At 39.1% G+C, this 20,697-nt stretch overlaps 2 protein-coding genes across 5 annotated transcripts in view; both read right to left on the reverse strand.

Annotated features, from left to right (window-relative positions):
• Positions 1-479: 479 nt before the first annotated feature.
• SNAPC1 (small nuclear RNA activating complex polypeptide 1) lies at positions 480-10,065 on the reverse strand. The gene is made up of 10 exons (XM_080596373.1): positions 9,784-10,065; positions 9,093-9,252; positions 7,756-7,896; positions 7,158-7,262; positions 6,039-6,197; positions 5,516-5,590; positions 4,833-4,895; positions 3,672-3,813; positions 2,601-2,684; positions 480-968 (listed from the first exon to the last, which is right to left on the reverse strand). Exons 1-10 carry the CDS (start codon positions 9,924-9,926, stop codon positions 934-936), a joined length of 1,107 nt encoding a protein of 368 aa, XP_080452499.1. The 5' UTR covers positions 9,927-10,065; the 3' UTR covers positions 480-933.
• Positions 10,066-12,328: 2,263 nt separating this feature from the next.
• The window catches only part of HIF1A (hypoxia inducible factor 1 subunit alpha), a 33,605-nt gene continuing 25,236 nt past the window's right edge, over positions 12,329-20,697 (reverse strand). For all 4 annotated transcript variants that reach the window (XM_080596367.1, XM_080596364.1, XM_080596365.1 and 1 more), the window contains 3 exons: positions 20,246-20,354; positions 17,410-17,536; positions 12,329-17,262 (listed from right to left, as the gene is read on the reverse strand). In XM_080596367.1, the coding sequence (XP_080452493.1) occupies positions 17,111-17,262; positions 17,410-17,536; positions 20,246-20,354 (388 nt within the window). In that variant the 3' untranslated portion in view covers positions 12,329-17,110. The remainder of the gene's footprint in view (positions 17,263-17,409; positions 17,537-20,245; positions 20,355-20,697) is intronic.

Below are 20,697 nucleotides of genomic sequence, written 5' to 3' on the forward strand. Positions count from 1 at the left end.
GAATGAATAATTATCCGTGTTCTTCTTGAATTGTCGTTGTCATAGGGGACTATTTAAGGCTATAGCCTTACAGGGATGAATGATGACAAATTCTAGTGCTTGTTGTTTACAGAAAATACGCACATACAGCTTATGATTCTCAGTCTTTCGGCTTTTTCTGCAGTACTGTTGCCTAGCAATCGTTTCCCTGTTTCATACCTGTCCTTAATACAAAGCTTCATGTTTATTTCCACACCTATTTCTTCCACATCCACACCCCAATTTATAAAGATCATTCTGAGTTCTAGTCATGCCCTTGTACAACTCGGTGACATCTGCAAAATTAATACATGCATGTTGTGTTTCTTCATTCAAATACACAACGACACCAGGTCTGCTGGAGACTGAGTACAATAAAAGACTTACCAAGTTCAATTCCAACACCTGTGGGATCAGTGATAAATATTGCTGAAGTTGCACACTATAAAACATAGCAAATAAACTGTGAAAGATGATTTATTGTACTAATTTTAAACAGTCAGTAAGCTTATTACGTTCACAGACAAAAGATTCCAAACATCTCTCATATGGGAAAGTATTTTTCGAGCTGTTCTTCCAACAGCCTCAGCTAAAAAAAATGTTGCAAGTCAACATGAGTTCCGAGTAATTACTCACATTGTACAAAGTAAATACAAAAAGCAATCATCTTCTCGCTCTTCCCTTCTCAAACAGCACACGGCAACTTCATCTCCCGCAGGCATCACTCACCAGGTGCTATACCATGAGACTGCTAAGGTATACCAGTCACTACCAATATTCCAGTGTCACCTGTAGTTCTGGTCCCAGCCATTTCCTACTGTACGTCCAAAGGCATCCAAACAAGCACTTTGAACAACGTCTGACATTTACAACTTGTCATTAAAATTCTCATTAGTGCTTCTCCAAGTGGATCCTCTAACATCTTCTTCTCCTCTTGGGGAGAGAGAATTCTGAAAGGAAATAAAAAGATTTTTCTGACAAGCTTTTCAATCTATCTTCTCTCATGGGAATGACTAAAGTAGAATTAATTCTGCACAGAAAAAGGAAATGAATTAGATGAGCTCTTGAGATCTCCTAATTCCTCTCTGCATGGCTTTAAATATGAAAAAAAGTCTTGCTAGATTCTGTGGCATATGATATCATTCAAAATATTAAATACAACTCCACTAATTAACAAAATACTGTACTTTTAAACTAATTCAACCTTGACAGCTTTCTGTTCCTCGTGAACTCTTAACATTTCATTGTGAATTTGACACACAATACTCCCAGGATTAAGCACAAAATTGCTTATTGGTATGTTTTAACACTTCAAGTTTACCGTCAAAGCGATCTGGAGAACTCCTTGTTTAAAGTCAAAACATTTGGACATTAACAACTTAAAAAAGTAAATAAAATCAAGTACAACATTAAATGCACCACTGTGCCTTCAACCTGAACATCTAAAAGTTGAATGACTTCAAATTGTCTACAGCTAACTAAGGTGATCAGAAGATGTAATAATCTCAGTACCAAATATGTTCTTTAAGAGGAGAGAATACAAATGTGCTGCCTCACAATGAACATGTTTTGATACTTACTATTCTCTCTTATATGAAAATATCTTTCTGTTACACACAGTTTTTGATAATAAGTTAACTTAGTATCTAAGAGGTTAGCTCCTCCCCCTGAGAGGCTGCCCGTATATGAGTTGTGGCCCCAAAGCAGAACCCTAGACTCTTCGAAGAGCGCTACTAAATGAGGTATCTCAAGAAAAAGACGATGCAGTTTTCTCTGGACAGTGTCTGTTCCACGGTACTTATGTTCCCCTCAAGTGATAATGATAACAGACACAGAGCAGCTGGAGATTAACATATCAGCATACACTAAATGCATTTGATGCTTCTGTACAGCAACTCCACCATCAGCTTTGAGAAACCTGGTTTACCAATGCTTCCAAATAAAATTTACTTTATTTTCAGCAACACGAGTGATAGCAACGTCATCCATCCTTCTACCTCAGTTCCCAGATTCCTACCCCAACACTTCTAATATAGCGGAGGAAGCTATTACCATGTATGTACACTGGAACTTAAGCCTCGAAGAATTACCCAGCTGAAATTAAGGTTAGAGGGGAAACTTCTGCGTCCCTCACTTCCACGACAATGAAGGCAGCAAGGGCTACTCTATCTTCAAGTGCAGGTTACAGAAGTTCCCGGAGCTACTATTACAGGAATCTTTAATAAGTAGGGGTATAACCAAAAATCACTTCTCCTTATACATTAGTTCTCTTCAAGGGAGATTTATATTATAGGAGAGTAAGTCGTCTTTTAACTGGACTAATTTTAACACTGAGCACAATATAATGAATCCTACGTACAAAACCCATGATTCACAGGATTTCGCCATCATGTGTGCTTACAACAAACCCTCAGAGCAAAGCTTCAACTTTCAGGCAACAATTTACAGGCTGAAGACTAACCTAACTTTTGCAAGGAAACAAAACACGGTCCAAAATACCAGGCTCTGTTTCAGAAAAAATATGGCATAGTAGAAAGCTATTAAAATAAGTCTCCAGCTTGTAAGAATTTCAATCATCATACCTTCTTCACCTGAGTTATCTTCTTCTGTGATTATAGGCATCCCGATGTGCTGAGTAGCAGTTTCCTTTTCTGCTTGCATCTCACCTGCAGATATATTTTTAGGAAAAAAAGTCAGGTTTTTTTTTTGGTGTGTGTGTGTGTTTCTGCACCTCAGGTCCAGCAGTTAAAATACTGTTCTCTTGCTGCTAACTCAACTTCCCAGTCAAAGGCTGTGAAGAAATACCGACATTTCAAAGTATCTTCATATAGCTCACTAGAGAAATCCTCAATAAAAAGTAACTAACAGTACAAGCTTAGAGCATATTAATCACCACCTCAGTTCAGAGATTATTCAAAAATCCTCTCCTTATTCCCTCTCCAATACGTTGCCTACTGTTCTAAAGAAAAATTGCCCGGTGCCCACCTCTGAAGAGGGCTGAATTTTTTCAGAAGCTCTTAGTACATCAGAAAACAGTCTTTAGAACTCTGAAATGAAATCACTGTCTTCAAAATAAAGTTTATGCAAAACAACTTTGTTGCTTAAATTTATGTAACCTTTAATAGTAAGTTAAGTGATTGACTTAAGTGGCTGAGCAACTTTTATCAGCTTAAAAGTCAGACATCAGAAAGCTGATTTCCTTCAGAAGACAAAAGCCATTTACCACGTTTTCAGAACTAGGACACAAAGATCAAAATAAACTCTTGGAAGACCAAAAAAAAGGGAAAAAAGAAGAGATGCATAAGCAGGGATGCGCAAATATGTGGAAAGAAAGTGAAAAAAAATGCACAAATCCAGATGGCATAAATGCTATGATAGTAAAATAAATCACTCACTGAAGAGTTCATATATGTCAAAGATCAGCAAAAATTCCCAGAACTATTTATGACACTTCAGTTTAACTATAAACAGCGTGCCCTCATGTCTTCCTACCTGACTAGACTGTCAAAACCAGACAGAACGGTTCAATAATGAAAGCGGTATCACAAAACTTTTCCCTAATTTTCTACGTCCACTAAACAGTAAAAGTTTAACCCAGCTGCCTTAGCTGGCAAAGCAATTGAAAAACTTCTGCAGTCTCTCCAGAAAAATACCTTTGAATTCCAAAGAACCTCTTCTCAGTGCTGGCTGTGGTCTCCTACTGTTTTTTTTACTTCGGCTTGGAGATTTCCTATAATCTGATCCTGATTCAGAGGATTCTAATTTTACCTGACGATGTCTTCTGGATTTGGAGGCCTAGAAGGTAAGCATATGCATAAATGATAAAAAAAAACCAAAAGTTAAAGGGCTACAACCACACGTTGCTGTAAATCATCAGTACTTAACGAGTCAGCACAGACCAAAGTATCAACTTCCTCATGTATCAGAGGAGAAGGGCAGGGAGGAAGGGAAGACTCCCACTAGTTACTGTTTTTCAGTTTAACACGACAACATTAGAATCGACTCTGTGATTTAATGGGCCCATTTTTTAAAATTCAGGTAAAGAAACTATCATTTATGCTCACACCACTTTCTGTTGGCATCAACAGATGCTATACTACACACCACTATATAACTACGCTATACTGCACACCACTGCATGTAAGCAAAGGGAACATTTCCAAAAACTGCTACATCATAAAGCTTATTTACTATCATATTTTTCTTAGGTGCCCAGAAAACAGTACCACTGCATATTCACAAGTCTGGATTGTTCATTGTAGATTCCAGAGTTCTTTTTCATTTAATAATGCACTCTCCCATAACTGATTTAAATAAACACGGAATTATGTAGTGTTTATATAGGTCTGCCATAAAAAGGCAATTCAGCAATGTTTTAAAAGTAGTACTTATTGAAACAATGTTTCAAAAGTTTGCCAAGTGACTTTAAAACCTTAAGTTCCATTTTCATAACCATCTTCACAGCTTCAAACACCTAAGCCTTGTGGAATTTGAACAATTAAAATCACAAGTATTTTTAAATTCCATTTACATAAAATTCCATCTATTAAAAAGCAGAGTACAGATAATAAAAGATATCCCAGAAATGAAAATCCCCCAGGCACAGACCATATTGCATTGCTTCCCTAAAACTAACAACACTGAGGGCTTTAGGTTTTCCCACTGTGTTAGATACGGAAAGTAGAACATGCAAAAGTGGAATTATATAGTGCAATTTTAACTCCTTCCCTTCTGACAAATCGCTTACATTGAACTGGTACTTAAAACTACTATTTAAAACCAAATACATCCCTATCATCAAATTTTGTATCTACCTCAACAACTGCAGAATAAGACTTGTATTTGATTCTAGCCAACGCATTTGCTCTTTCGGAACCCTGCAAAGAAACAAAAAGATCAGTCAGAAAAAGTTTTCATATTACAGCAATATTAAAACAAAATATTAAGTTAGATTTGAGCAATATTTCGCTATGGCTCTAATTCTACAATAAGTGGTGACAAATTATTTCTTAATGAAAAAATGCTCAAACTCCATTAAGAATGCAGAGCATAATGTCGGTTGCTTTCAGTTACACAGCCCAGCAGGAAAAAATAAAATCTGAAACTTCATATGTTACTCAAATTCAAGGTTGAAGCAAGCAGGTAAAAACAACACAAGGGAATTACGTAGCATAAAAAGTGGATAATGAATTTAGTTGAAACTCTAGGAGGAATCATAAAGGAGTTTGGCCAAGAAAACATGTCTCTTTCCCCTCCTTACTTGAAAGAGGCCATAGCTTTTTATTACAAGCATCCAAGAACTACCACAGCAGGGTATGCTCAAAGCTTAACAGAAAACAATGCAATTTAAAAAACCAAATCCCAACCTCACTAGCTATTCTTGGAATTTACTTTGACACGGGCCCTGACATACACCACTTCAGACCACTGTGATCTGAAGTTAAGGAACTAACAGATTTTGCCTGTGCAACGTAGCAAACAAGTTCATTCTTCTTACTTCTGATTCTAGTGAAGTTCCTTCTTCCTTTTTGTTTAGCACTTCATCAGCTTCTTTAGCATTTAGGAATAACTTCTGAAAAAATACATAAGAGAATATTTTTAAATGTCTATCGTTCACAAAGCAGTTAAAAAATTCAAGAATTTTGAAAAACACTCCAAATATTTAAGTAACCGCATATGCTGATTTTTTCCACCAACATTACACTACAGCCTTTCCTTGACCGCAGACTGTTACAGAGCTATTTCACAGAGGCATTCTAATACTATCCACAAACCACTTCTTCCAGGGCTTACCTTTAAGCAATCATTCACATTATCATAGAGGCAATAGAAGCCATTGTCCTTCCCACCACACCGTAACTCTGCCTAGGGTTTTACTTAATCCGTGCCTTCAGTGTTCCAGTTCCTCTGCTTACTTCTGAGATTTACAGAGTATGTTCACAGGTAATGACGCTACGCCAGTTCTTACACGTTCACATGATCTGTTAAATTGCCACAGCATAATGGTTGGTATTACCTACCATTCTTTTTTGCTGCCATTCCTGATGTTCCAAAGTTATGTCTTTAAGAGTAACTACAAATTCATCCTTTATCAAGCTCAGGGCCTTGTCTGGCTGGGATTTGTCAGCTGATATGACACACTTCATTTTCTGATAGTGCTCATGGATATTCATCAGCTCCTAAAACACAAAAAAGAGATGATTTTCAGGAAAAAGATTACAGCAGTAGACTGATACTAATTCTCACTGAACAAAAACTAAGGTTATACAAACTATTCTAGAGACCACTGCAGTAGCAGAAGTGTGAGATTGTTTCTATCAGTTCACTTTCAGGGAGCCTAGCAATAATGTTACCTAGCACTTTCCCATCAGACCACCAACTAAGCAATAGAAGAAAGAGTACCTTTCATTATTTAAACTGAGAAAGAAGTCTCTGTGAGAGCTGATCCTCAGTACCACTGAGATTTCAGTCTGATATGGTAGTCTATTTTCTCTCTGGAGGAAGCATTTCACAGTCTACTCACACTGTCATTTCACAGATTACTGAATTTTGTAGCACTGTAGTCAACCCTACTGATGATACATATTTGCTAGCAGCAACTGGAAAAATTATGTAAGCAAAGACCTACCATTGAGTCATAACAAGCAATGTAAGCTATACGCTGCTTGAATTATTTATTTACAAAAAATTGTTACCTATTAAATAAAAACATGTTTTAAAAGGAGAAATAAAGGTTTGAGAACACTATAATCTTGCAGATCATTCATTTTCTGTTACTAGTACCTAGCTTCCAGCTGAAAGCTGCAGACATATCAAAACAAACCTGCTTCCCACAACCCACCGTTTTCCATTTTCCTTTGCCTAAGTGACAGTTCACCATTTTTTCCCTCCCCCTTTTACATTTTACTAAGGCAAAGCCACAAAACGTTGGAGTGTATGGTACAGGTATCATATGGTACCAACAGGTACCACAGTTCTTCCAAAACGTTCAGAAAAATTGCTGACACAGACTATTACCTTGGTCTGCATTCCCTAAGACAACTCATAAAGGACAATCTTGAGCTAATTAGAAAAGTGACAGCTCTCGGACACGAGAAAAACACAAACAGTGGTTAATCTATTGTTTAAAGTTACTGTACCTCCAACAAATCATTAGTGATGAGGCTGCTAACTCTGTTACTTGGGTCCTTAAATTCTTCTTTAAATTCATTTTCCTGAATCTTCTTCTTAGTTCTGTAGTTTAGCTAAAGCAGAAGACAACATTTTGTAACTTAAACAGTCAACTTAAACTGCACCTCCTCTTGAAAATCCTTACCGCATATCCAACAATTAAGAGATGCTCAAAGGCATAAAATTAACTCATCAACATAGCACGCAGCTTCATCGTCAAGCACTCACTCAGCACTTTTTGAAAATTATTCCCTAGTCAAGAATTTAATCCAGCAACCAAACTCAAGAGTTCACCATTTCCACAAATCATGAGACATCTCAAATCTAATGAGAACATTAGATACTGGAAAAAAATATTTTCAGGCAAGAAGCACACTACATTCAAACATCCTCTAAGCTTTATACATATTTATACATATATTACATACCTAGTTATATAAAGCAAGACATAGTACATCTCAACACAGCATGAAAGCTTAACTAAATAAATTAGTGTTGTTGAACTGCCAGCGATTGAAAGTGAAGATACTTTATTAAAAATGATAAGCCGTTAATGTAATAACTCACTAGCTTTGGCATTGCTGTGAAATGGAATGCTCTGGCAAGTCGCAGTGTCCTAAAGATGTATGCTGCATCATAGTGCTGGGAATCTATCAGCTCCTGTTGAAATTTCAGGATTTCAGGCCAATCCTTGAATGCAATTCTGATCTACAACAAATCAATTGTTTATTAGTATACTGACATGTGTATTTCAATGAACAAACACAAATTCAGCTGACTGCTGTGACCACATTACACGCACAATAATTGGCTGTCTGGATGCAGCATGTCACACGATCACAGAACTACGGAAAGGATCCTACTATAACAAATTTTGCAGATAAGCTTATTGTACTGTTGTGTTAAATATTCTTACTGCAGGTGCTGGCTATGATAGTGACATGGAAGAAAAGTCCTCTACGATATCTGAAAAAGTTAATTCTTCATATTGAGGCGTCTGAAACAAAATGCACTCCTAGAAGGCTCCAATTCACTAGGTAATTAGGAAACAATACTTGTACTATGATCTGTTGCCAATCAAACTCATTAAAGTCTCTCATTTCTTGCTTTTCCTCCTCTCCCATCTACACTGTCCTCTTAAATTTTATTCTACCTAAGCTACCTTCCTTGATGATTCCTGGACTCTCTAACATTTGCTATATAGCAGCTGTTTTAAATTTGCCTAAATTCATCTCCGTAAAAGGCAATGACTTCTCTGAAGTTAAGATATGAGATGTAATGGCATCACTGCAGGACACTTAGATTTCTGTTTTCTATGTAAAGAATTTGGACTTGATTGTTAATATGCACACAACATACGTGACAGTTGCCAAATAAACCGCTTCTCCTTGCACTGATTTTCCAACTCCTTTATATACTGATCTCCTCCCCTAAAAGCAGCAAGCAGGCACGTCATTCAGGTATTCAAACCTTCCACTTCTTCACATATTCCACTTCTAGTTAACAGGAACTGGAAATAATTTAACCTGCCTTCATTCTCTTGAAATTCTAAGGAACGACTGGGACTGCAATGGACTTCTCCCTGCATTTGATGAGTAGTACATTCTCAGTTCCCATTTTGAAAGCTAGTCTTCTTCACTTCTTTAGTCTTACAAACAAGATTTCTAAGAACACAGCTACAATTTAGAAGGTATAAACAGTACTGTAGTCACGACCGCTTAAGTTCTCAAACCCAATGGTGTCTGAAAGGTTACCTTTTCCAAAAAGACCTTTTGATTCTAAATATTTTTACTTTAAGAAAGTGAAAGGAAATACCCTGCCCATTTCCGATGACAGAACATACAGAGGTATACAAAACATCTTCCGTCTAGTACCTCCTGAGAAGGAAACCCAAGAACAATTACCTTCTGTTTTGGCTGGCATAGCTGTGTATTGTAGAGCCCATACAAAAGGTACAGAGCACCAACTCTAATCTGGAACGCATACGGTGGCAAGAAGTACTGCTGTGCCAGATCTAACGTCTTCTTTGTGAGCTTATTCCTCTCCAGAGCTCTTATTCTACCACTAAAGTAAACAAAAAGGAACTATGTTAACAGCAGGTGACTATAAAAGCACAGGCTTTACAAAGTCCATAACACAGAAACCAGCATCATGTATTTTAAAATATATTACCACAGGGCTCAAGTTCTGTGAAGTGTTGAAAGATGGCCAGGCCCTGAGGTCTCACATAGTAACCCCTTGTAGTGAGATCTACAGTGAAAAATGCAATACCCCATAGCCGTATTTTTTAATACCATTTCTTAAGGATTGCACCAGGATCCTACTACTATACTACTGCTATAGTTCCAACCATCAGCGTCCAAACTCCGTGTGTAATTAGTAGACAAAATAAACCGGCCTAGTACTTGATGGAACAACTGATTAACCTTTTGTTGTTGTTGTCCTTTACCTGCACTCCTGCCAAACCTCTCCCGGGAGCCCTCCCTGAGGGAACCGCGCCTCACCAACACCCCCTCACCAGCCGGGGGGGAGCTGGGCGCCGGGGGGCTGCGGGACGGGGGGCACAGGGGACCGCTCCCCCCACCTCCCACTCACTAGAAGATGGCGTGGAAGCGGCGCTCCCTCCACAGCTCGACGAAGCGCTCGAAGCGGATGGTGTCCGCCTCCTGGAAGGCTCCGAGCAGCTCCTCGCAGTCCGCCTGCAGCCCGGGCACCGAGCTGGCCGCCGCGGCCGCCATTTCGCGCACGCTCGGCCGGCCCCCTCAGGGCGGCCGCTCATACGCCCTGCCCCGCTGCCGGGGCTCCGCCGCCGGGAAGGGGGGGGCTGAAGGGAGCCGGGGCGAACCGAGCCGTGCCCCGCATGCACGGCCACACGTAGGCGGCAGGGCCGGGCGGCTGCCGAGCCGCACGTAGGGTGCCTGGGCGCGGCTTCGGCGAGCGGGCGCCGGCGGCTCTCCCGCCCCTCAGCCGCAGAGGCAGCCGAGGGAGCCCCCTGCGCCCCGCCGGAGCCCAGGTGGGTGGTGAGGGGAGCCCCCCGGGTCCACCCTGCCGGGGATGGGTTGAGGGAAGGGGGTCCCGAGCGGTGCTGGGGGGCCGGGGAGACCCGGCGGGGGGAAAGGGGGTGACTGGGAAGGGAGCGAGGGGTGCGCCTCCGACGGGGGGGCTGCTTAAACCTGCGGGAGTTCCTCGTCGTGGGCAGGGGGATGGATTCACGGGTTTGCTTTCCTAATGCTGAACTGCGGAATTAATGTTAAGTTCTGGCTCTGCCGCTGCGGCGTTCCCCAAACCGGTACGCCGTTAGCATCAGCTAACCCCTCCCGAGGCTGCTCTTTGAGGCTGGGCACTGTCAACCGCTGCGTTATAACCTCCACAGCGCTTGGGGTGCAAAAACACCTTTCTGTATGAACTGTATTTCCAAAAAGGTTCCAAAAAGCTGTTGTTAAGTGCCACTGATCGCTGCTTTCATCGGTTAGGGGCAGGGAAGCTTCAGCAGAGCTGTTGCATGTGGTCTGGGCACGTTTCAGCAGCTGCCGGGGCAGAGCTACACCTGGTGGGGTTTTGGTTGTTTGTTTTCTGAAAAGACATTTTTCGTCTTATTGACACGTCGTGGAGTGACTTCATTCCTTCGAGGCCAAGCCCAGCTCTTCATCAGTTTCAGCAGTAACTTCATTTAAAAGGAAGAGAGCTTGGTGCTGGAGTGACAGTCAGTAAGGCTCAAGTGTGTTTTCGGAGGCTTGAATTTAAAAGTGCAGCGAGTGTTGGGATTTCTCAGAGGCGCTGTTTCAAGAAGCACTAGGTGGGTTATTTTTTTTAATTCTAAGGCAGGTGGGGCTGCACATCGTGACAATTTCGTACCCTAAGAGGACGTGAGATGTAGCGAGGATGAGGCTGTTGTGCGTGCGTGTTAGTGCGTGATTAAGTCTTGCAGAAAATTTGGCTACAGTGTAAAGAATGAAAATGCAGAGGAGAAAAAAGGCAACAAGTTCTCGCAGAATTCCCTTTCTGTGCCATTTGCAATGAAATACAGCGTTAATTTTTTAGTTTAATTAATCGTCCACTTAGTTTTCTTAACTCTCTGGTCTGTGTTTTCATTCAGCGCTCCTTCAGATGCTGAGTGTTTTAATTGTTCCTTGGAAGGCAGTCTGTTAACAGTGTGCTGGTTACCGTATCCTCTTCGTATTTAACTCCTAAATGAAGGGATGAAGTCCTGTTTGTCCTATTAATTCCTAGCTTATAAGCGGCAAGCTAAGAAGCCATTTATCCTGCGTAGATATGGCTATAAATAACGGGTTTCTTCAGTTGCACACAGTACAAGAGAATCATTTATTTTTGAAAGCCTTATGTGATTTAGATCGTATTTGCAAATTGAAAACATGAACATAGATCATGTTTTCATGGATTTTCATGAAAATGAATCATGGATATGTTTTATTAAATAGCGTATTCAAGCTTCTACGTGTGCAAACCCATCAATTCTAATAAATAAGGGGATCATACTCTACTGTGACAGCAGCTCTGAAAACAGAAGGCGTGCACGCTTCTTCCCAGCAAAGCAAAAATGTGACAATAGATCTTGAATTTGTGCACTAGGAAATGGTATTCATTTAATGAGACAGTAAGAATCCCAAGATCTTGTCAAATTTATTTGCATGAGGTGAGAGCAACTGAAATCACCTGGAAAAATCCTCTTGGATCTAAAGTTTTTTCTTTTGTTACTGAGGGTGCTCTTGACTTGTTTACCCAGAGGTTTCCTTTAAAATTTCCATCCTTCTGGCTCTGCATCTGTAGCTTCCCCCCTGAGAGCCTATACAATCCCTGGTGTCTGACTTGTTGAATTGTATGCCTAGCCTCTTCTGTTCACAGATGTAGTCTACGTAATTTAGGTGGGATAACCAGTGTGACCAAAGTAAACGGGATTTGGCTGTAAGGGCAAGACAATTTATAAATGCCATTGGAAAACAGACCACATGTATGCTTAGTGTTGAAGTTTGTTGACTTCAGTAGCAGGCCCGTCACGCCTCCAAACGTGCATGGAGTTCTAGTTGGGCTGCACAGTGTTTAATTCTTTTTAAATTGTGTTTGCCATCTCCGTCTTTTAGAACAGGAATAACTGATGAACAGAAATCACAGATGTCACACGTTAGAAACAAACCCTCTCTTTTTATTGAATTTTATACTGTTACACAATCAAAAAGAAATACAATCACAAGTATGTCAAAATGTTTCAAGAGAAATATCAATTGCAATAGGTTGTACTTGGTTCCAGAAAAGAATTTCATTAAAATATACCACTTTTTCATGAGAGAATACTGCAATTATTCACAAAATCTACCATACTGTATAAATCCAGTAGCAAACTCTTAACCTTTTGGTAACTTGGCAAGCCTTGCTCAAGGTAAGCAGGGAAGCAGAAGGAAAAACGACAATGCATTTTTAGAATTTGGATCAAAATCACAATTCTCCAGACTGGAGCTTTCCAGGGAGTCAAGTGTCTGATCACTAACAGTACTTTTAATGAAAGCTGGATACTCAACTCTTGAGTTCCTATGAAAATACTGGCCTTCCTGCGGAGTACTCCTGGCCTGTGAAATGCTTGTTTTCATGCTGGGTAATTGCAGTTTGAATAAACTGCATGAGTGCAGTGCCATCTGGGTGAGATGTGTGCGCTGTTCAGTAGCAGCTAATCAAAGGGGATGGGGGGGAATAGACAACTGACCTCAGGCGTAGCCTCTAGTGCCTGCTGCACAGCACCAGGGTGCTCCTGGCTCCCAGGGTCGTCAAAGGAAATGAGTCATTCAGCACTGTGACAAGGGACAAAGCTTGACAGCAGATTGTAGTAAACAGCCCACGTTTCTGCCTTCAGCTACCCTTGTTTAGCTGTTTAAAAAAACTATTTAATTAAATAATTTTAAAATGCTATTCAATATGCACTGGTTTAACCTGTAATAATCAGATATTTGATTCCTATAGCTTTAGCTCATTGCAAGCATGTAAAGTTTTATTTGTTCTTTCTGGCCTCAGTGTGACTTTAAAGCAATTCATAAGTACTGTGAGGGAGTTTGTGCGTATACAGAAATGGAAACAGATAGTAGTAAATTGCTTTAATTTCGTTTTCCAAGATCAATATACAGTCCAAGCTATCTTACTACATGGGTGAAAGGTGTGGTTAAAAGTGTGCACTTTGGACTCCAGGCTACCCTTATGGAGTATAACATCTGCTGTCCAGCAGCTCAGGTGTAATAGTGACTTCTTGGGAGCTACAGCTGTAGTTGAGTATGACTACTTTCAGGTAAAGGACTGAATGTCATCATCGTAAGTTCTGGCCAAAAAAGGCCTTTAGAGCTTTTAACAAAGCCATCAGTGTCCTTGATAAAGACATCAGTTAGAATCCCTATGCAAGAAATAATTGATATGCCATGAGGGAGGCGTGGTGTGACTACTGCTGCAGTCACAATAACCAACTGAAAGCTACCTTTGTTACGCTCAGCTTATGGGGAAATGATAATTTACCATGTTTCATATGCAAAAGCAAATACTACATCCAGCTGCAGTTTCGTCTTTATTACTGGTGAAGAATAAGTGCTCTAAGCAGCAAGTCAAAGAACTTACTCAAAATTGCTAAGAAAACCTCTAGAAAGAAATGTATTCTTCCTCCAAAGAAGGGGTAGAATTTAAGACTATATAGTCTGATGCTAAGGAAAAAAAATAAAGCAGCTAAAAAGTCTACTTCCTGATTTTGTAAACTTGCAGCAGTTTTTATAGCAAAGCTCAGACTAGGCCAGAGCAGTTACTGTTACTTTTCCATGCTTTCTTCAGCATTTCTACGAGCTGAATAACTGTTCTCAGTAACTACAGCACATCATTCTTAGTCATAGAATTAATTTAGCCGTATCCTGGAAGCTAGAGCTTCCACAGGGGAAGCCCTAATAATGAATGGGGGAGTTAGGGGAAGAAGGGGAACATTTGTTACATCTATGTGTAACTTTACAAGCTAGTTTTCAGGTTGAGGCTTTTTCTTTTTAATCCTCCAAAGTGCAAACCACTATGGGTACTACACTTCAGTTACTCCTAGGATTACCTATTTCACTCACTTTTGCAAAGCACCGTAAACAAAATGCTATGCCTCAGTTGTATGTATAACAGGAAATGTTTGAGTGGGGAAGATTATTAGATGAGACGGTGCTCATTTAAGTCCCTGGCTGCTGTCATTAAGAACAGAGATGATTCCTGCTGGCTCATAACCGTAGATCATGAGTGTAACTCAAATTTTCTTCCTCCTTGTAATATGGATTTTTCTCTCCGATAACTCGCTACCCTCTTTAAGTACATTAAAGAAGAACTCCAAAATAAGGAGTAAGTAACAGAACTACTTCAAATAGGACAACATAACATTTCTAGGGGGAGATGAAGAGATGGGTCAAAGCTTGCCAGAGAAGTAGGAAAAGGAGAACCCACTTGTACTTCTCACGTCTACAAGACTATCTCACATCCTGCCAGTCCACGCAGAGCTAAGGATAGGGGTTGCCCCAGCCAGCTGCTGCCTAACTTTGCTATTACAACTTCTACTGCTGCTAGAGAAAGCAATGCTAGGGGAAGCGTGATGTCCTCGAGGCCTCAGGCAGCACACACGCAGTAGTCCTACTGCTTTTATCCAAAGAGCTTTGTAAGCTTTGCGTACAAAAGCTTTATTACAAATCTTTAATACTGCATATTAGGTGCGTATATTCAAATTGTTCTCTCTGCACAGATCTTGAGCTCTAGCTTAGTGTACCTACATGCTTTCCTCTCTATGCAACTTCTACTCAAACTAAGAAGTATGCAACCATATTCTGCTACCAGTGCTTTACCTTCCTCTAAGTCAGTAGCTAGTAGTCTCCATGTAGTTTCATTAGCACAGCTGTGTCAGTTTGAAAAGTTTTTGCTTCAGTGAAACTGTAAGTGATTTTAAAAGACAGGTTAAGCTTATGCACAGTTATATCGATTTCAGAATACTCTAGATGAGTTCAGTGAAACCAGTTTCCAAAAAAAAACAAACAAATTTTGTGACACTCCACATTTTGATTTCTTATATTGAGATATGCTTCTTAAAATAGTTACGTATGTATGAATGTACAGAATATCTTGACCCTATTTACACATTACAAGGTTGTATCAGTAGTATCATGTTTTATGACAGTGAAATAAGTCACCTAGTCAAAGTTACCGAGTCAACAGCACAAGAAACTAGAACAACCTTTCTTTATCATAGAGTACCAGCTTCATTTTTCATCATGCAGTTTTGCAATTTAAAACAAATCATCTTCAGTTGATCACTCTTGTGAATTTTACATTTCCTGCTTTCCAGTGTTACCTTGATAATGCTTCCAGAGACAAGCCTTTAAACTGTTCACGAGGAAGAATCTTTCCAGTCTGAAATAACACACATGCCGTCTTTGCACTTTCAAGTTTGCTAACTGGTGTGATAACATTAAAAAATTTAACGTCTTTGGCCAGCAGTAGTACAACACTGTCTAGGAGACTTTAGTACTGAATAGGCTCAAATAATTAAGTTGGAGATGTTATGATCGAAGCAAGGAAGCAGTGATTTCCAATGAACTCTAAGTTAAAAAGGGAACACGGATGAACGATAACCACTAACAAAAATATAAATTATCTCATTTTTCTCAGATAACACACTCCCCAAGGGGGCCTGGTCCACATATAGTTTATTGATGTAAGAAAACAATACAGTTAGTGTTAGATCCAACCACAAGGAGCAAAAGAATGAGTGAATGAAGGTTTTGTACAGTACATATAGGAAAATAAGATGTTTGTGACAACTATATATTTCTAAATAAAAAGGCTTCTAAATATATTCAAGTTACTGAAATCTACATGAAAACATATGGATGTTAATAGCAACAAGGTGCGTGAAACCAAAACATCAAAATATTGAGCAACTCAATGATGTACTAGATAAAACTCCGCTAACAATGCAAGATGTTTTACAATCTGCTTGAAATATCACCTATACCACACAGGGTAAGCTGAACATTTAGATTTAAGATCATACACAATATTAGCATTAACTTCAACAACTACAGGCAGGGAACTTTTTTTTTTTTAAGCTGGCAAAGTGACTACTTTAAGAACATCAAACTCTCTCTCTAAATTGAGAATGTACCCAAATAAAATGCTGCTAGCCCTTCCCAGATAAAAACCTTTCCCTTTGACTAACCACACTCATTTAAGTCAAAAGCATAAGACAGCATTTAAGAACGATTTATATTACAACATGACTAAAATAATGACATAATCCAGGTTTAAACATGATTTCATAGGCAAACAAAAGATTCTTCTTAAAAACTAGTTTTTATAAACACAGAATATATTGCATGAGGAACTGCTGGTATTTTTTAAGAAAATATATTGTGCGATTGTGGCTACAATGCACTGCTGCAAAGCATTGTTGTTTCTTATAAAAATTATTAAAATAAAAAAACCTCACTTGAACATAAACAGTAAGAGAGCACAAGTCTTCCAGCTACCTATGAAGAGCAGGATGGAAGTATTGCCAGTTGTTCCTGTGTTGACATTTTACTAATGATAAATTTTGGTGACCAACTCCCCAGCCAAAAATAAATATATTTTTTAAAATCAGGTGCATATTTCTAAGCTGCTATTGCAAGTGTGTTTTAAATGTAATGGACTTAAAAGTGTATGTACCAAAGAATTATAAAAATGCACTATAGTTTGAGTTACTGTTACATAAAGAACGTATTAAAAAGACTGTCAAAATAAGTAGAAAGGGGATCAAAACTGAACTAACTGAATTAGTGCAGTACTGTAGCCAGGCTTCTAAAATCAGATATAGAAAATATAAATAGACTGCTTTAGGTGATGATTCACCAGTGTCCAAAAAAGGAACAAGTATTGTGAAAGCTCAGTTAACTTGATCCAGAGCTCTGAGCAGTTCTTCCCCCTGTAGCAGGTTTCTGTTGCCTTGTATGGGAGCATTTACTTCACAATCATAACTTGTGAGTTGGGGTAGTCCACTTTCATCCATCGACTGCCCTAGAAGTTTACTTGCTATGTCTACAGAGGAAGGGGAAGGAAAAAAGTGCGCTTTATTCACTTTCCTCCAAAACTGTTCATAAACGAGACAAGTTTGGTAATGTTTTTGTCACTGTTCTCTTCCACGCAGCCCCCCCATCCTCTACATATTTTAAAAAAGATACTAACCAGTTGATAGTAGAATGATTGTCTTCTGCTCCACTCCGTTATGACCAGTTGTTTTGCATGCCTTTACACGTTTCCAAGCAAGCGCTGCATTTCCTCCACGGTCACCTGTCTGCTGGAATAAAGACCCCTAGAAAGAAGTAAAACAAAACTTCTTTATTGGATACTGTATCCTTCTAGCCTTCCACATCCCTTTTCCAAACCAGCAGTTCCTGCCACTGATTACCAATGTAGGCATTATTACAATTTAAAGGGGACTTCATTCAGAACTTAGGGAAAATGTGTTTCCAAAGTACGCTGGCCTTGAAGATTATTTAGAAGAAAACAGGATCAGATTTCAAGATCTCCCTTACACAAAACAATTACTAAATCCTGGTTATCGCCAGCTACCATGCTCGCTATTAGCATGGACCTGTACACACACCCACACCCATTTAATTACCACTGCTCTTGGGTGAGTAAGCATCAGGTTTTCACTGAAGTTGCTAATGGTTTTCTGCACTGGAATTAACAGCGTGGACAGGAGATTCAGGAACCGTGGTTGGTTGATTTTATCTAAATTCAAGATGTAAATTCTGCTTGCACTCCAGTTATTGCCACCAACCCATCTGATCCAAGTTTTGAGGGGAATGCAGTCCCAAGCCTTTCTATTGCAGATACAGCACCTTAACATAAGTCTTTTGGCAGCAGCATACCAGGTGTGGAGATCAGAAAGGTTTAAGAGCTCCATATAACTAGCACAAGTAAGAAAAAGCCACCGCTGAAACAGAGGATGGGATGGAAGGAGAAGCCCGTTTTAGTAACAAGTTTGCTAGCAACAGTGGCTGAATCAGCAAAGCTGTGTCTTATTAGTAGTAGTGACTTGCAAAAGAAGAAAAAGTATTTCAGAAAGCTGCCGTTATCCTGAACATTCAAAATAGTAAAGGACATGATTTCAGGTTATAAAACACACATGCAAGTCAAAAAGACAGTTGTATAATAGAAGTTAAACAACTCAGAAGCTGCATTTCATAGTAAGGTAAGTCACCTACATTGTTCCTGGTTTATTTTTTTAAACTGTGAATGCAATACAGCCCTCCATATCAAGACAGATGTAACTCACATTTTTCCCCTTTAATGATTTGGATCATTATTTCATAATCTTATTATAACACATTTTGCCCTTGTCTAGTTCTCCTGTTTTCTAAAAACAAACTGAAGTAGTATTGTCTTTGCTTATTTTCATTCCTGGACGTCATGGCAAGTTTTTGCGCAATCCCAGTTCATCATGTAATACAAGCCTGGATTTAATGTAATTTTTGTTCTATGCGTGTGTAAGGCCTAGTTCATAAACTCAAAACCATTCTGGGGAAAGAAGCCAGATGACAAAAGTACTTGATTGTAGTAATGTCAGTAAGACCCAGCTACATGGAAAAAAAATCAGCTTCTGACTGTGCAGAAACCTTCAAAATACAACAGTTTTGTCACATACAGGAAAAAAAAAGAAAAGGGTTTAGCAGAGGATGAAATTTGAACCTATAAGCATTAAAAAGGCACTAAATACAATAGTGTATGTCCATTATAGTAGCCAATATAAAACTGCTTGTGTTCTGCTATTTTAAAATATCTATCAGCAACACTGTATCACAGCCATAGCACCACTGCATGAGAAAAAGGCAATGAGAAGCAATAAAATTTTTAGCAGAGCTGTGAATTCTTGAAGAGCTACTGGTAGCAACAGAACAACATGCATGAAAATTGCAAAGCATTTAACAAATAAGGACAATGGCATCAGTACGTTGCTTGCTTTTTAATAAAGTCTGCTAGGCTCATAGAAAAAATGGAAGTATGAATGCTTTCTCAGCTCTCACAGAAGAGGCCAATGGTAAGGCAATACACAGTGACTTGTAGCATTCCCAAACCAGAATGCTAACTCAGGAATAGTTCATAATTCAGAGGAAAAACAACCCTGCACTGTAAGACATGATGGATGACTACGTCTAGGAGATGGATCACTAGAGGAAGAAAATCTCAAAGGCAACAAGGCAGTAGAGGAACTAAGATCTAACCACTTAAAAACTTGAGAGAAGTGGGAATTTGCAATGAAAGCAAGAGGAGAGGTGCAGTACATCGCAAAGCCCAAGGTTCCAAAATACTAAGAAATGACAGTAAGTGTCAAAGATCTTAGAGATAAAATACCCTTACAGAAGGCAACAAGTTTAATAGCCCCAGTTAAGTGACAGAAGTCTAAGAATACCTAAAAAGTTTATTTTTGAATAGCTTGGACTATGGTGAGGTACTTGCTATCACATACTAAAACTAGAGAGACAGTGCATGAAATGAAAGTGGTAGTAATGTAAGTTTGCCAGATTGTAAAAATTCTATCTATGCCCTTATAGATCAGATGGTATTGTTATCTGACCAAATTAAAAAAAGAAAGCAACCTCAGACTCAATGGAGAAATGATAGAAGAAGCGCAAGAACACTGTCCACAACTCACAAATATGAAAACTGAGTTTGAAACCAGGAACAAATGACAGAATAAATGACAATTTTGCCTTACATTTGTGCATATTCTACTGACGAAGCATGCCTCCTTGCATATATGTTCACAAATGAGCATCTTCTACCTAATCTAGAAATGTGCTTGGGTACAGAGGGCACTTCTGAAACAACTGACAGTAAGAGAACTAAAAAACAGTATCTGCATATACGAGGGAATTTCATGCCCTAACAATCATCTCTGATCCCAAGAGGCCATTGCATACCAACAGCTAAACTCACGAGTCTGCACTGAAGCCTTGATTCAGAAATTGCAAGGTTAAAAGTGAATATTTTAAAATGGTAAAACAAAACTCACAATTCCAACTGCCTGAAAAAGTGAACCATCATGTTCCATTTTTCGTTTTCTCTGAGCATTATGCAAAGCTAGCATCTTTGGATTTAGTTCTTCATCCATTGCAGTAGATCTAAGAAAAATTGATTCAGGCTGTTAAGACGTTTCTACTATCCTCAAGCCATTCTTTTTTTGTGGACACATATACAATATGACAAAACTGAATTTATGAACTATACTAGTTTTCTTTTGTAACTGACTCATTTCAACAATTATTGTGTATGAGCATAGAAATTGTTAGCATTTAATCTTGCTGTGAAGCTCAGAATGAGTTTTAGCAAAAAAATATAAGTCTGTAGGAAAAAAAACAAAGCATAAAAGTTCAGCAATTCATTTTCTACAGGAAGGAGGTAGGGAAGGGTGAGGAAAGTGAGTATTTCTATGTACAGATAAAGCTTCTGTGTATTAAAGTCTGA

Source organism: Anser brachyrhynchus (assembly GCF_964034855.1).
Source record: "Anser brachyrhynchus genome assembly, chromosome: 5".
NCBI lineage: Eukaryota > Metazoa > Chordata > Aves > Anseriformes > Anatidae > Anser > Anser brachyrhynchus.

Coding starts and splice junctions, on each gene's coding strand:
- SNAPC1 (XM_080596373.1), bottom strand. CDS start 9,926: ATGGCGGCCGCGGCGGCCAGCTCGGTGCCCGGGCTGCAGGCGGACTGC. Junction 6,198..7,157: donor TCACTAATGATTTGTTGGAG/GTACAGTAACTT, acceptor TTTGTGTTTTAG/GAGCTGATGAATATCCATGA. Junction 3,814..4,832: donor CTTATTCTGCAGTTGTTGAG/GTAGATACAAAA, acceptor CTTACCTTCTAG/GCCTCCAAATCCAGAAGACA.